Source organism: Sander lucioperca, chromosome 8 (genome assembly GCF_008315115.2).
Source record: "Sander lucioperca isolate FBNREF2018 chromosome 8, SLUC_FBN_1.2, whole genome shotgun sequence".
NCBI classification, from domain to species: Eukaryota; Metazoa; Chordata; class Actinopteri; order Perciformes; family Percidae; genus Sander; species Sander lucioperca.
Window position 1 is genome coordinate 37636198 of NC_050180.1, and position 17120 is coordinate 37653317.

At 38.5% G+C, this 17120-nt stretch overlaps 3 protein-coding genes across 3 annotated transcripts in view; 2 read left to right on the plus strand and 1 right to left on the minus strand.

Annotated features, from left to right (window-relative positions):
- The window catches only part of slc15a2 (solute carrier family 15 member 2), a 29051-nt gene extending 27755 nt beyond the window's left edge, over positions 1-1296 (plus strand). Inside the window, exon 22 of the mRNA XM_031324315.2 lies at positions 628-1296. Coding sequence (XP_031180175.1) covers positions 628-858 — 231 coding nt within the window. The 3' untranslated portion in view covers positions 859-1296. The remainder of the gene's footprint in view (positions 1-627) is intronic.
- An 850-nt stretch (positions 1297-2146) lies between these two features.
- Positions 2147-15630, minus strand: hspbap1 (hspb associated protein 1). Its single transcript, XM_036004458.1, has 8 exons — positions 15400-15630; positions 13676-13874; positions 12302-12486; positions 10598-10734; positions 8481-8652; positions 5872-5955; positions 5356-5466; positions 2147-3346 (listed from the first exon to the last, which is right to left on the minus strand). The coding sequence occupies exons 2-8, from the start codon at positions 13869-13871 to the stop codon at positions 2756-2758; spliced, it is 1476 nt and encodes a 491-aa protein (XP_035860351.1). The 5' UTR covers positions 13872-13874; positions 15400-15630; the 3' UTR covers positions 2147-2755.
- The window catches only part of slc49a4 (solute carrier family 49 member 4), a 52769-nt gene continuing 51279 nt past the window's right edge, over positions 15631-17120 (plus strand). Inside the window, exon 1 of the mRNA XM_031276924.2 lies at positions 15631-16057. Coding sequence (XP_031132784.1) covers positions 15763-16057 — 295 coding nt within the window. The 5' untranslated portion in view covers positions 15631-15762. The remainder of the gene's footprint in view (positions 16058-17120) is intronic.

The window sequence follows — 17120 nt, forward strand, 5'->3', positions numbered from 1 at the left end:
CAAACACCGGCTCTATAAATAGGGCCTTTTGCGTTTTTACGTTACCTGAAGGCTAGTCTATATCCTTGACGTTCCACTTCCGGGATTGCTCCGTTTCCTACAGAAATTCTGCCGGATTTCACTCATTTAGGCCGGATATCCGTTGCCTTGGGCTTCCTTTGTGTTGCCATTTTAAACTCGGTCGATTTATGAGTACTATGGTTAACCTTTTCTCAGATCTGTGCAGGGTAAATCCAGACAGCTAGCTAGACTATCTATCCAATCAGAGTTTTCTGTTGCAAGACTAAAGAAACTTTTGAACGTACACGTTCCACCTAAACAAGTTCCTTCCCGAGGCAATTTTTCAGCAGCACTGCAGCTTTTCCAGGTGCTTAGCACCGCCCAATGACAATTGCGATTGGTTTAAAAAAAATGCCAATAGACCAGAGCAGGTTTTTCTCCCATCCTAGAATGCTGTGTGGACTAGCCAGACCCTCCTCCTACGCGGTGCGGTGGAGGAAGGTCTGGCAACGCGAGACTACCTGAAGGCCACTATTGCTTTCTCAAGACTGCAGCACACTTTAACTGTGAACTGAATGTTTCTCCGCACAGCACAGTTCACACACTAACCAGTATTTGTTGTCCCAGTGGAAAGAGTTCCTGCTGTTTGCCGTCCTACTGTTGGCTGTCTGCATCATCTTCTCCATCATGGCTTACTTCTACACCTACGTTGACCCTGATCAGCTGGACAAGCTTTACCTGGAGGATTCAGGGAAGGAGGGAAATGACGATGATGATGATGATGATGATGATGACAACAGGAAGAAAGAAACTGATGACCTACATTTGAACAAAATGGGGAAGGGCACCAGATTGTAACCATGCCACATTAAATACACCATCTGCTTAGCTGTAGCTGATTTAGCTAAAAAAATATTGACGAGTTATCTGAAGGTACCCTTTTTTTAATTCAGTTCCTGTTTTATTTTTTCGTTTCAAGGTACTTTTTTGTGATAATGAATAACTAAGATGTGAGTATTGGACAGTTCTTGTGGTTAGAAGTTCAGTATTTGTTTGTCACATCCTTTATTCTGTGTTGTCTGTTTATGCTGTGTCTGTTATTTGTCCTTTATTATGTGAAACCTTTCTTAAGACTCCAGTCAATCAACAATGTTTAACCAGAGAACAGGAAAGTATTTACTGGCTGAGAATGAAGACTCAAAATAGTGTTTCAAAGAAGCAAAGTACTGTGTGATTTCCCATACGTGATTATTACAAATGAACGTTAAATATAATATGCTGTATATTTTCTATGAACATGTTGGGGAATTGGTTCAGTTTGCATTGTGTGCCTTTAACAATGATACTAAAAAGGACCATAGCTCCTGGTGGTTTTGCATGTTAGAAATTCAGTTGATTTTTCGAATAATGTCCTGCCATTAAGGAAGCCACCCTTTACAGTCAGCACATTCATTTATATGTTTAAGTTTAATGTATTATAATGAGCATTTGTAGCCTTTATTTGTCGTGAGTTGCCTTATTATTTGTTATATTGTTATGAAAACTTGCTTGTTAAGTCGGTATCCTGAGATTTGCTGGCAGCAATCTTTCCGTGCAGGAAACAAACCAAATTCACATTTGCTTTCTTATCGTCTGTCTTCGGGGTTTGATTTTCTGAAAACAAAGCTCATTGTTGCCAAATGTCAGATGTGACAGCAGTATCTTTGAATACATCACATCAATGAAATCCGTAGCTACGTCCCCTAATACAACAATACTTTTGACACAGACAAGAAAGTTCACTGTGAGTGATTGTCTCTTTTAGGGTCTGCAAATTGAACTGAGTTACTGGCTAGCAGGTGGAAAAAAAAATCATAACTTCAAGAAATAGTCTGCAATATTGTAAAGTATTGTATATGTGATCTGTGGTTTATGTTCTAAAACATGAAAAACCAACAGTATGGTCCTTTAAAGTCATAACACACTTGATGGAATTTGTTTTTACTTGGGGAAAGTGTAAATGATGCTGCTTCCTATAAAAGGTCTGTAAATAAATACTTGATGCTGATTCTTAAGATGATTGAAATGTGCATTGTTATGTTTTCTCAATTCTAATAATTCTAAAATGCAAGTCATGTCAGTGGAAAACAAAGCGCAGGACATCAACTTTAGCAAAGATTAGGTTTATTATTCTCGTACACGTGCAACCTTCCTTTCTCTCAGATGTGGGACCTGTGGCGGCAGACTGTTTTCAAACAGACCCATTTCATTCATCGCTCCTTACACAGCTTTCATCAATCACCAAACCATTACGATCAGCCTTCTGTGGTTGTTCAATGACAATTTTCATTAGGAAATGACAGGGAAACATTATGCACAAAACAAATGTTCCCATGTCAGAATTATTATCTTGAATTATGGGGCTTATTAGCATACTAAATTGATTTAGGCGGCCATTATTCTGACTCTGGAAGACGCAAACATGATTAGTATGTGCAGGGGGAAAAAAACAAAGAAATGTTGGAGCCGCTCGATTGCGTCACTCATCACATTACGATTAGTTTTGGTTGTGACTTCTCACATCCAGGGTTAATCTCAGGAGGACCTTGACAGATGAGAGAAGAGAGAAAAGCCTTCTTCACAGACACCAGAGAATTACCGGTAGCTTGGAGGATGGATTTCTGCAGCCAAAAATCTTTGTTTTTTCCACATTTCTTTATTACTGCAAACTAGCCTTAACATACTGTATGCTGTTTATTGCTTGTGAATATTAAAGCTAGGATGGTGTAGTGGTCCTGTGACTTCCTGTGTGCCGTTCCAGTAAAAGCTCAGTGACACGGGAGATGATATCAGGATGCACCAGGCAGTCTAACAGGTCATTAGTGGTAATGTTTGTGTGAACTGGTTCCTCATAATCCCCTGAAGAGTTTTCTGACGTCCCATCAGCATGGTCACGTGGTCTACATTGAGTTAAACCATCGCTACATTCATGTTTTCCCCGGTAGATTCCGACAGCAGATGCAAGCTTGGTTCTCTGTGCTGAATCTGAGCTGACAGTGCAGTCCTCCAGAGATTTGGCATCGCAGTTCCTTGAAGATTTGACCTCCAGATCTTTTGTGGTTTCCGGCGAGTACTCGCGCTGACAGCGTACAGGGATGAGATGTGGTCCAAAGGGAACGCTGAAGGGCACAGAATCCCTGACCAAATTGGTATTTTCCCTGATTTGTCCTCTGGAGTCCCGCTTGACTGGACTGGTGTCTCTCGGGTCCTGGGTCAGTTTGCGGTGGCAGAGGCCCCTCTGTCTTTCACAAGCTCTCACTGCCAGGTTCACATACTGCATGTTCTCATTGTGGGATGCTACTCCTTCCTGCAGAAACATAACACAAACAAGCTGTTACAGAGAGTTCCCCAAACACCAGCTGCCAGCTAAATAGCCACCTGTGTGTGGTAGGCTACTTTTATATCCAAACACAATACATTTATTACATTTCCATAGTCGTGGAGAGGAAGTCCAAAGAAGCTGCTGACTCAACAACATGATAACGGTGATGTTTACTGTGCAAGGCTTTGTTTTATTTTATGGTTTCAAGAAATCAAGATCAAGAATATCTTCGAGGGGAATTTGTTGTACAGCCAGCAGTAACCACATAACCATCAGACAAACAATAAGTGGCTTTTTAAAAGGCCAATTGCAGCAGCAGGGTTTCCGCCAGAAACGTTGTTAGGACTGGCGGCCAAGTGTCTTTTTATGGGGAGAGGGCTGAGCAGGAGCTGAAGTTGTTGCCAGTTTCAGGAATAACCCCCTCACTTTAATGCAAAAGGTGGCAAGCAAGACACAGGAACTTGGCTTGGGTCTTGAGGAGTTGTTGCATTTATTCACCAACAAATAGCCTAAACTGTACACACACTGCACTGCTACGTTCACAGCTATAACGTTACTTTGTCTCTCTGTCTCTCTTGTCCGCCCACTTGCTAACATTATGCACACAGCCTACGCGAGTTATTCCTTAATGGAGTTCGCTACTTGCATGACACATTTTAGTGTCTGTGGCCAGACACAAGCAACATGAGCTCCTTAAACAGGGTGTGGCTAGGATCATGACTATTATATATATTACATTTTGGGGAACCCTCTATTCTTCAGCTTTTATTAATGTCTCAGTTTTCATACTCACAAGCTGAGATAAAATATACTGAACTGGCCCTGCAGAACCTAAATTATTTTTCTACATACTCTATGAACTCTATATACTCTATATAATATTCAGATGTAAACTGCCTTATTTAAAGCTGGTCTATTACCTCCAGCATAGCACAATAATATATGTCAGCTGTCTAGCTTGGGGGGAAAAAACAGCTTCTAAAGTAAGAGGGTTTTAATTTCATTTCTCTTTGTAGTTACAGGAAGAATCCCAGGAGCTTTAGTCTCTCCCAAACATCTGTTTCTAAACAGCGGCTACACACTAAATGACCTCCTGTAGGTGGGGTACATATACTGTCTAAGTGGTCCAAGCAGCCTGGCTTTGCCAACTGATACACAGAGAAAGAAAAAGGTGTGGGAGGTGCAGTGGTTAGTCATCTATCATGGGCAGACCAGAGTCTCATCAAGTTTGTGGAGGTTCAAGCTGAAAAGTCATTTATACTGTAATGTTGCACAAAGGAGGACTTCTTGTACCCGACCAGGAAACAGAGGTGCCATCATCACCAGAGGTGGGCCTTTTCAAACTCAACAAATTAATTAAGGCTATTCATGAGCTTAGATGTAATATCAGTATGTTAATAAGGATATTGAGGTAAATATAGATAAGGCAATTATATGCAAAAATAATGGTAAATAAACAAAGCTATGTTAAATGCTTTCAGTGTTTTAATGTAAAGAATAATATCCGATAAACATTTTCACATAATCAAAACAAAAAAATCAACAACTTATTTACATTTTAATCAAAATTTGGTCAATCATATATATTTGATTTGGATAATTAGGAAAATTCTTATTAAGAAAAGATAATAACATCATCAAGATACGATTCAACTAAATGATCATTTTGAATTCATACTCAGGCCTAATTTAGGCCACTACTGGATGGAAGGATTGACATAAGCACTGACCAAATTTGTTTTCTGATTTTACCATCTGACACACATTAAAGTCCTCTAGAATCCCTTGTATAGTGCGTGAGAAATAAGTGATAAATAGAACAATTTCAGACATTTTTCAAAGTTAAACAGAAACAAGAACCTGTAAATGTTTCAAAAAGACTACAATGTGTTTTTTATTTTTTTGTGCATGGCTGCACCAATACACGCCAGTGGCAATAATCAGGTAGCTATTGATTTGAGGGAGTAATTAATATCACAGTATGAATTTGCTACCTCAGTGGGATTAAGCCAGTTGTCCTTGTTGTCATCACTTGGTGCACTTTTAAGGGCAAAGACGACAGCCTTTGTCACAGCTTCACCAACTCTTGCCACGTCATCCACCTCCTGAACAGAAATCCAAGCAAAGCAAGAATGAGTACCACACATCAAGATGATTACACTGAACGATAGTGGCACAGTCTGCGGGCACAGTGTGTCATGTCTGTGACCTCGCAGGGAAAAGCTGGAGAGGAACTTTTTATGGCATAGAGGAGCTTTTCATGCGGCGCACACTCCTCATTGTGCACACACACTTATCACAATGACATTAGTCAGACTAATTCAATACTCAAAGCTAAAAGGGAGCCTTCATCTAAACGCTGCTAGGACCAACCTGAGCAGGAGCACTCTTTGGTGCAAAGAGGATTTGAGAAGAGAATTTTGTCTTCAAATCGTGGAACATCTTTTCATTATTTCAGATTTTGAGCTCAATAGTTCAGTACGAGGCAGAGACATGATTGGGTTGCTCACCAAGTCGATCCAGGAGTTGACGCTGACAGTGATGGGATCCAATGACTCCACATAGTGCCACCAGTGTCTGGGGACATAAAGCACCTGAGCAGAGAAGATAAAAAGTCAGCAGAAGCTTAAATTGATCACCCACTATCCCTTTTTTGTTGTTTTAAGCCATTGTGATACATGTTGATGGAATACATGGCTGTACTGGTCATCCTCTAGATGGCAGCATACACCTTTTTCCCAATAGACTGACTGTGGTTCATTCATTCATACAGTGACTCTATTTAATGGGCAAGCCTTATTGATTCCCTGCCTCCTCAGCAGTGCTGATTCATTCATGGGCTGCAGTCTGACAAGACAAGAGGAGTGATCTGTCCTTTGATTTGATTTGCAGAGGTGGAGCCATCTTTTAGGAGATTGCTGTAGATACCAAAACTATACATTTTGTGTCAACAGCTGAAGTGTTTCCAAGTGTAGGGTGAAAATAATCCGAGCACAAGAGTCCACTTTTAGCTTTCCACTGTATGTAAATGCAAGGCCAAAACCCGCCACGCCCACAGCATTGACTGGAAGAGTTCAATTGATTGATTTGATTTGGAGACTGTTGTGGAAACACTTGTTATTGTGTGACAAAAGGATCAGATTAATGTGATAACACCTGAACCAGTTTCTTTTACTAAATGAAGACAGTGAGATGCTGTTGAAAGCTGGGAAATGGACCTTTCTTCCTCGTGCTTGGACGAAACTACCTTGGTGAATCTTTGCCGATTCTAATTCAGCTCTGTGCCATCTTTGTGTGGGCAGTGTTTTTGAGTTATCCGACCCACACTGCCATGACACAGCTGATTTAAATCAGCAAAATATCTCTTTAGTGGAACTGTTGTTATTAGACAATATCTGGTGATACAGGGAAAAAGAAAAAAAAATATATATAATTTTCCATTAGGTAGAAAAATCAGAAATGACTTGCTGAAGCATCAGCCGTGACCCTGAACGCCACACTGCTTCACCAGCCGTCAGAGTAACTTTGCAGCTGGTGTTGGTGTTGCTGATAGCAGGGTGCGCTACAGGAGCTCAGGCACAGGCAGATAGTGAAAAGAGACAGATGGCTAATTGCTTTGTCACCATTTTGACTCTTGAAGAACAAAACAATGCAGCTAGAATCTGAAACTAGGCAAAGTGGGACATATGCATCAAAGAGTTTTGCAGTAATTCAGAGTTGAAAACTAATTAATATGTAGCTACGGGCATTTCTAAATAGGGCACCGTGACAGCCATCTTCTAATTGCACAACACTTTAATCATAACTTTTACTCTGAACTCACCTGCTTCTAAAGCAGAGCAAATGAGGTGAACTTGACTGCTCTGTAAGTTGATCTACTAAATGCTCCTGTTACCTTTCTCGTGAAAAGACATAAAAAGTGATGAGGCAGCTTACTTTAACGCAGCTTTACCTTACACTTCTTGCCATATAAAGCTCCAGGCTGTTGAAGATGATGCACTATAACTGAGAAGGCCACGTTTTAATTGGGACACAAGTCACGATCGTTGCCTTGCCTCACACTTTTTATGAAGGACACCACAACAAATAAATCTCACTGTTGAGTCTTCTTTTACATGTTTGGGGCTTAAGGACCAATAAAGCTGTATTTTATTGTTATTGCTTCTGTGTCACAAACAGTTCTTCATATAAATGTAGTGTTGCAGTGTTGCATAACATCACGCATCAGCAAATCACTTATGGTTGTTTTCCAATGTCTGAAAAACACAACTGATTTGAAAAAGGAGATGTTTGATGAGTCTTAGTTCAATGTTTGGTAGAATTCTTTTTTTGCCTAAGGGGTCTAACAATACTGTACAGTCAGCTACCTATTTGGTATTATACATGATACAGTTTAGTACAGTTTGACTTAGAACATAATGATGACTGTCAGAGATTATTTTGTTATTCTTGTTTTCAAATGTGACTATTTCTTAGAATTTCATAAAAGTCTTATGTAGGGTTGCAACTAAAGTTCATTTTCATTAACGATAAATTTACTGATTTCATTTTTAATGAACTTAATCGTTTAGTCTACTTTTACACAAGACAAAGAAAAGCAGGAAACCCTCACAATTGAGAAGCTGAAACAACGTTTGACATTGTTGCTTCCAAAATGAGCTAAACATTCATCAATTGTCAAAATAGTTGCGAGTAATTATTTCAGCTCTAGTCTTCTTATAGATTTTAGTAAAAAAAAAAAATTCAATGACAAATTATTCCTTTTACAAGCAGATTATTATCTACTGAGAGCTAAATTGAAGAACAAAATAATGCCTAAATGAGAACTTAATCAATGCATAAACAATGTACTCATTTAGATAAAGAGTAAATATCTGAACCTGGTTAGAGTATTCAAACACCTTATTTGGTCATGAAATTAAATTTAACATCTTGAGAGAAACAGATTTTATATTTCTGGCCAAGGACGTGGTCATTTTTTCCCAAACAAAATAAGCATGTGTACATTTTCTGACAGCAGTTGACACCTCTGACAGTTCACAGTTTTTATAGCCAATAATGTGATCTCTGTGATGCATTAGATTTTTGTATTGTAAAATATTGTGTCAAGAATCCTGACCTGTCCTGGCTGCAGAGTGACGATGTGGGCCCTGGCTCCATGAAATGCAGGGAACCTGCTCAGGTCTGGGCGCAGAACATCCACCTGGCTGAAGACACTGGACTCCTCATAGGGGATCCTGGTTGGGTAGAGGTTAACAGTGTCCTCTGGAGGAAAGAGGTGCCAGCGCTTCCTACGCACAGGAAACATCCCAGTTAGATACAAGTTCAGACTAAAAGAGCAGGAAAAGATTGTTGTTAGAAATGAATTCAGTTCAACTGTAAACAAAACTTTTATTCCACTTAGACGGAGCATAGTAAATACTAGAAATTATTCAAACATTTATCAACGGTGATGGACTCAGAATTGACTTTGATTCACCCAAAATACAACACAACACGTGGGAATCATGAAAAGAGGAGGGAAAATGTTCTTATAACTCAAATTACTTAATATCATCATATACTGGTTTATAATATTCTCTGCTCACTGGTCCTCTGGTGGTAAAGTGGACAATCAATACAAAACAGTTTTGTTCTTGGTAGGATGTTTTACAAATCCAAACAGTATTTTTCCATCAGAGGAATAAAAAAATCTGGGAAATCATAAGGGCCAATTGCCAATCCATCAATTTAAAACAATCCAATGTTCTCCCTTGAAAGTGAAATTAATTACATTACAAAAATTACATTCCCTGAATCATTTGGGAATACCCACCACTGTCACAAATACCATCATATCAATCCGCACGGTTGTATTTTCATGGCTCAGCAGCAGGGTCAAAGAACAGCTTGAGCTGAATTTCATTCCGTTTGAGATCAATACCAAATAAAAGAGTTTGAGACCCAATTACAACGAGTGAGATACACTGTTGCTCTCTGGGAGTAGAGGCAGCAGAGTGAGATACAAAAATACCTTTTCCCTTTTGTGTCTTGACTCACAATGCCCCATATGGCGCCTCACCCTCTGTCTCCATTTCCCTCCCGCTCTGGTGAGCTCTGCAACAAATTAACTCTCTTTTTCAGAGGGCAGAGGACAGATTACACTCTGTCGGAGCAGTTACAGAAGCCTGCACCTTTCCTGTTGCAGAAGAGCTCCGTGGTTAACAGGCAAAAACCTCCACCAGCACAGCTGTGGTGAAATACAGCTACGGTTGTATGGAATCCTTAATCTTCTTCATGCTCAGTTACAACTCATCTCTATTAAATGCACAAACCCATTACCACAGGTATGACAGGGCAATGTCACTTTTTATTTTACACCTCTCAGTGGGTCTATCTCTTTTTATATATTTTTTCTGCTGCCAAAATTGAAAATCAATGCACACTTCTTCTTTTTTTTTTATATAGTAAACATAATCTTCAGACACAAACTAAAACTTAGATTATTGTGATAAATTAAGTCATGGCAGGAAATCAGGTTAACAGGTTTAAATGCTCTGCAGTTATCTGTAAAACTCTAGTTTACATGCAGATAGTTAGTGTCTCTTGCATTCTCCTGTATTTCTGAAGCAGTATTTGGGCTGGGTCTGACCAAAACGTTCCTAACTGCATTGACTATTTTACCATATTACAAGTTCCAAGGCCACTTAGACTAATAGTAAAACCTTAGTTTTGATTCGTGCTCCATTTATTGAAATCCTTTGTTGTGACCTGAAGCTCTCAAGTACTCACAAATCTATGAGGCAGGGAAATGAGTGATGCTTTTTTATAGATAACAAAAATCAGAATGGGTGCATATTGAAAGTTACATCTCAGATGGATCCATTACTGACTGGATTGAAATGTGACAACCATTGGGCTGATGTTCAGCAAGCTCCAAGATATGCATGTAATCTCAGTCATCTCATTGAAATCGGAAAAGTATTAACACAAGAACCCCAAAAGTTCTTTAAGAATGTTTCACCTTACAACAAACCACACAGCAACATGTAGTGATACATATTTTCTTTCACTTTCTTTTCTTGTCCTGTGTACATGGTCACAAGAATCTACTCGTGTTTCCTTTAACCTAATAATGAAAATACAAACAAGAAACCTTTCTTGTTTGTAAGATGTTTCAGAAATCGGATTACTGATTTATAATGTAGTTACTTTGGAGAGTATAAAGCGGAAAACACATGCAATGATCCTTCTTACCGTCCTTGTACCTGCAGTACCAGGTTACAGCCATAAGAGTCAAGGTGACACGGCGTGTTGGCCCCCGCTGTGCCGATCCATAAGGTGCTCTCTCTCCCATTGCGCCCCTCAAAACCAAATTCTGACCACTTCACATCCTACACACACACACACAAACACACACACACACACACACACAATTAATCCAAGATAATGTGTCCGGTCCGACTTTTAAATTAAAAGTCTTTTCCGCGACATAGAGACAAGACTCACATTTTCACAACTGCCTAACTCTGCTTTAAATTTACCCATGTACTTATACCTCATCAGCTACTTTGACAGGGCCTATTATAGGTGACCAATGGAGGTCTCTGTGTAGAGAAAGCAAGCTACAGTATATGTCATCTTTCAAGGAAAACTGGTCTGTCATTCATGTCCTGTCAGAGCACAAAGGCGTAGCATCACGACAGCGTCCTGAATAATGAAGTCATTACCATATATGCAGGCAGCTGTTAATGACAGAATGGTCAATCTGGCCTTCAGGCAGCCTTTCTCCCTGTACCATTTATTCTGTAAAAAGTCTATGTCTGCCTGTCTCAAAGGCATGGATGTCAGCTGGTAATAATTGCAGTTGGATGCCTAATAAAAATGAATCACCCAGATAAAAATTAAATGAATGTGTGGCAGTGGCTTGAGAAAGGATGGGACTTTTATGTCTTTACCTTTGGCAGGACAAGAATAGCAGCTAAAATAAAGCTGGTATGGCTGCAAAAGCTTAACATTTTAATTGAAAATGTCAAAACAAGGGAAAAAAGGTAAGAATATAAATGAGCATTTAAAAAAAAAAGAGACTATAAAGAAATATTTTGGTTCTTTCAATTTGTATTTCTTTTCCATTTGATATTTAATTTGTTGATAAACTGAAGCTGTTGCAACTAGATAAAAAATGTAAGTGCATATGAATATTTTTTAAATCAACTCTAAATGTGTTTTTTATAATCTTAAAGAAAATGTGATATTCATAACTTTACTTGACTTTGTCTGCTTAAACTGTATATGACTTGGATTTAAACATAGATCATGTTTAAATCCAAGTCATACATGACCAGCTCCAGTGCCCATGGAAGGCAACATATCTGAACCTGGGCGGTCATTGATATATACCTTTGGGATGAACTGAAATGCCGACCACATTACAACATCGGAGCACATCTGAGTGTAATGTTCAGGTGTCCACATACTTTTGTATGTATTGTATCTCCAATATTCAAGAGCCTGTATACATTATCAAAACTATACTACTTTAACTTGTTCATACAGCCAGTTGAATTAAGTTGTCAAACTTTTTCAAACTTTTCTTTCATCTTGTAGCTGATACAGATCCTGACAGAATTGCTTAAAACACAATACAATGACTTGTAGGTTAGAAAAAAGCTCGGCTTGATCTGAATCGGTCTGATGTTAATTAACACTTCATGCAAAACTGTTTTAATTTTTCTATAATTATACTACTTATAAAAAAAGATGTGTGCTTTTCAAAAAAAGCCTTCTAACTGTAATGCGATTCACACATCTGAGGTGGTAATTAACTAACACTAAGCCTGTAAATATAGATCTCCCATTGTTTAAAAATGTCTGTTGGATTTAATTTAGATTTTTTGGCAACGATATAAAACTGACCTGATATCTTAACATGTACGTATGTACGCACAGGAGGCGGATTACCTCAAACATGGAAGGCTGATGTTGAAACAATAGGGCGATGTATTTGTAGTCGGCATAAGCCCAATACTCTGAGTTGGGGTAATCACAGAAAGGCCCTACATCTGCCCCAGGCTGGTCCCGGGTCCAGCTGAGAAAGTGCTCCAGTCTGGCCTCCACATAGGAACACTGGGTTTCAAACAGAGGTGCTATGAGAGCAAAAAAAAGTACAAGAAAGAGAGTAATCATTGGAAAATTGTGATAAAAACAATTCCACAGGTCTATGCTAAAAGAAATGCAATTCATAAACCAAAATCCCTGCACTATGCATCATCACAGAGGCATGACATTTTATTTTACCTACTTTTATGAGAAAAATAAATCACAGTTGTAGCGATTTACTCTTGCGATTGTTTTAGTAAAAAACGTGTTTTTATGGATGAGCGATGGCATTTATAAGCCTGAATGAGCAATGCCCTCCTGTCAGCTGAAAAAGATGATTGAGAAATCTAATTAACTAGCTGTTATCAGAGGACATGCTCTCCGTTATTCATCACTGGAGGAGTTATTACTGTGGCTGTTTTAGAGCCACATGGATGCCAAAATACACCAGATGCACAAAGACAAAAACCATGAGTGTTTATTTCTCTCCCTAGTTGATGTGACATTTTAAATTAGATCATTAAGCAGTCTCCAATACTTCATCAGGTCCTGCTAATCACAGTCTAATCAGCAAATGATCACATGTCAGAGGCTGAACTACACAAGACTGCAGGCAATTATTATATGCTTACTGAAAATTGTGTAAAAGCAGAACTGTGTCATATGAGGCTCTTTGCATTGCTGTGGTCAGGAAAACAAAAGCAGAAAAGCCTATCAAATTACCCCATTGAAATTGATAAATGATCAATTATGCAGGATGTTTTGAACGTATATGAAATTTATTTGCATTGCGAATAGGAGAGTGATTTGGCAAGACCATTTTGGATTAATGTTTTAGAGTGGAATGGAAACACCACTGACTCGTCAATCATGTTAGTTTGGGGAAACATTTCATGTAATAATGCATCAAAAGTTACTTTTTCAAAGTGCATTTACAGTTTCCATGCTATGAGTCTTAGGCTAATTTGACAAAATCGTTGGTGCTGTGTAATTGTTCTTATTTTAATATTGTTCTAATTTCATAGCTTTGTTATTATATCTTTATCATACTTTCAGTCATTTTAAAACAATCTGAGTCTGCTAGGAGTGCCTGGAAGGTAGACTGAATTGGATCTCTTTGGGTCACATAAATCTGTTTTTAGTCTTTAGTCTTTTAGGCTCTATGTTCAATCCAGGTGATTAATTACACGACTTTATTTCAACACAAATCTGTCTGGATTAACCTACTGTTCTTACAGTTTATCTCCTGTTTTCTCCCAAGTCTGAATTGGATGTGTTTGTCACCAAGGCAGCCAGACAGGTGCTCTGCAGTCCAGTGGAGAGCAGGCCAGCCACAAGTCATGTTAATGAAGACCGCAGGCTGCTGCAGATGATGCAGAATCCTCTGGGTCTCTTCTGGGCTGAAGGGTGTAATGGAGTCAGGGGCAGCCATGGCCTGTAGTACACACAGATAGCGTGTTGCAACACAGAGGATGTATACAGATTAGCTTATTATTATTATTATTATTATTATAATTATAATTATAATTATATTAGTGGTCTTCAAGTTGTGGTGTTACATTACCAGTCATCCACAGACATTATACCAGTACCTACTAGCTTATTATACCATACCCTTCTTATCTTCTGTTCTGTAGGATCAAAAAATGTGTTTTTGTGTGTCCTTTTACTTTTTTTCCTAAGTGCTCTGTCATTTCACTTGGGGAGAGAGGAAACTAAAGCTTTCTTATTTTCGAGAATGTTTGTACTACCTATAGCATAAACCTGCAACCTGACAGAATGAGGCCCCTAAAGTTAATGTTCGTCACGGAAGGCCAGTTTTTAAAGTTACACTTAAACCCAAACCATGAGCATATGCTGCTATAAACGCATCCACTCTTCTGAAGAGGCGTTAAGATTTGATCCCATCCACTGGCATTAGAGAATTTGGCCCCTGATGTGATGCGTTCCAGTTTAGCACAAAGGTGTTGGATGGGGCTGATGTCAGGTCAGGGCTCTGTGCAGGCTAGTCAAGTTTTTGTTTTTCGACACCAAACTGTGTCTCATAGAAAATAATTAACCTCCTTAATCCAAACCTAGATTAGGTCATTTTAAAGCAATACAGTCATACATTTAGGTTTTAAAAGCAGGTCTACATTTTCATTTACTGCCCAGATCTCAGTCCCTGCATTTACCAGTGGGCTCAGGTTGTCTGAAAGGGAAGAGATGGATGTATAAAATCACCAGATCTATAGTTTTATTTATAATCTTCAAGTGATGAACATACTTTGATAATATATATTTGCATACATTTAAAAACAGTGTCGCCACTACATAATTTATCTGACAAGTTTATTTTTCCCCAACAGTAAAATGTTTTATTTAGGATACATCTTGGTCAAAATGTGAGGGAGTCTTATTAAAATGTTTGATAATGTGTTAAGTTTACATAATTAATATCGACTGACATAATCTATTTTTTAACCCTGAGGTATCAATACTTGAATCTAATTTACATCCAGAACTCTTGTGTTAGTAGGGTTGTCCTCTAAAAAGAATTATGTACCTTACTTTTACATTTATACTTTTGGTAGTCGGTTCTGATAATAATTTACTACCTGATCGAACTAGCTAGTTCCGAATCCTCACCGTAAAGCACTTATATGTAAGTAACGTTAATGCTCCATCCAGATAACTAGCTAGCTAACGTTAACTAACGTTAGCTTTACGTGACATAACGTAAAGCTAACGTTAACTAACGTTAGCTTTACGTGACATAATCATAGGACATAATGAGCAACTTGGTTAACCTAACCCTATAACCATTGACTCACGACAAAATGAACTTCTCAAAATATCAGACCATCAGCACTGAAGATTGCATTTGTTTGTTGTTGTTGTTGTTTATGAGCGTTGAGAGAGAGCGAGGCTTCGACTCCACTATCAAATAAGCAAATATTCCAGGAAAGCAGACAACTCACCTTTCACTACACGTGCAGTTTAGGTTGGGGCGGAAGTAAACAAACCTCACATGACAGTGTGAACGGGTTCTTTATAGATCTACAACACCTCACTGTGAATCTGCTTCATTTCGGCTCTGTTGTCATTGCAACCGCCCCACTCAAGTTTATGCACCAGACAAGCCAAAATGGCAGTCCGACAACCACAGTGTCACTACACAAACTATTTCCGTTCGGGCATGCGCAGTAAAGTTAAGTGACAGCAACAGAAGCTATCGGCTGGATTTGTTTTTGGACGACAGAACCGCGTCGAGGCGTCAATTTCCCGTTGTTGTATAGCCCTTAAACCGGAATTTGAACAGAACTGACAAACAGACAGCTACTATGGGTGCAGGTTCGAGCACAGAGGCCGAAAGGGAGCCGCTGCTCGTCCCTTCACATGCGGAGACAAACAGTCCGCCAGTAAACAGCAGAGTGTACGGGAGAAGATGGCTGGTTCTGACCCTGTTTTCCCTGCTAGGACTCATGCAGGGGATGGTATGGAACTTCTGGGGTCCCATCCAGAACTCGGCCGTTCACGCGTACGGCTTCACCAAGTCTGACATCGCAGTTCTGGTGCTGTGGGGCCCGGTGGGTTTCGTCCCCTGGCTATTGTTTATGTGGTTAATGGATAAAAAAGGTGAGCTGTTTTAATTTGGTACACTGTGTCCTATCATAACATTATGTTGATTTCCTCGTTTCTCTCTATATCTAATATCATACACTATATGATTTTGATTTGATGGCTCAAAGGTTCGTTGTTGTCACTTGACATCTCGATCAGTCTTATCTTCATATACCATTAGTGGCGATATCCGGTGTAACCTTACACACTATTCTATTATCTGTCAGATTCTATTTGAGTAGAAATTCCAGGTATTTAACGTTAATCACAGCAACATATTTGGTTCCTGTCACGTAATTTGAAAAAAAAAACAAAAAAACAAAAACGGGCTAAGGCCCACACATTTTAGCTGTTATCAGTGATAAAGTGTACTTGCACTGTACATAAGTACACATTTGAGGCACTTGCACCTTTCTCTTTATGACACTTTCTGCCAGGGAAAATATTGTACTTTTTAACTTTATACATTTCTTATGACAGCTGTAGTTTCTAGTTACTTTACAAATTAAGATTTTTGCGTACAAGACATTCAAAGAGCTTATCAAATATAATGTTTTGTTATAGATTAAACTACCCAATTGTTTATATAAGTACAGCTGAAACAATTAGGCTAGTCATTTAAACAATTTGTCCATTGACAGAGAATTGATTGGCAACTATTTTGATAATTGTTTGTCATTTTTTATGCAAAATATTTTCATGGTTCCAACTTCAAACAAATTTGAGGATTTGCTGCTTTTCATTTGAATTATTTTTTGTCAATTTAAATATTTTTTTTATAATTTTTATTTGAAGATGTTGCTTTGGCTAATTGCTCACTATTTACAGAGTCAATTGATTAACCAAGACAATAATTAGCACATTAATCCATGGTAAAAATAATAATTATTTGCAGTCCTAGCCTACAAAATAGTTTTATTAATGCATGAGTAATAATAATCTAATTATATAACATACAGTATAATAGTATAACAGTCACAGGGGACATTTTCTACATTAAGTACTTTTGCTTTCAATACTTTTAGTACATTTTCCTGATTAAACTTACATACTTTAACTTTAAAAGTAACGTTTTCAA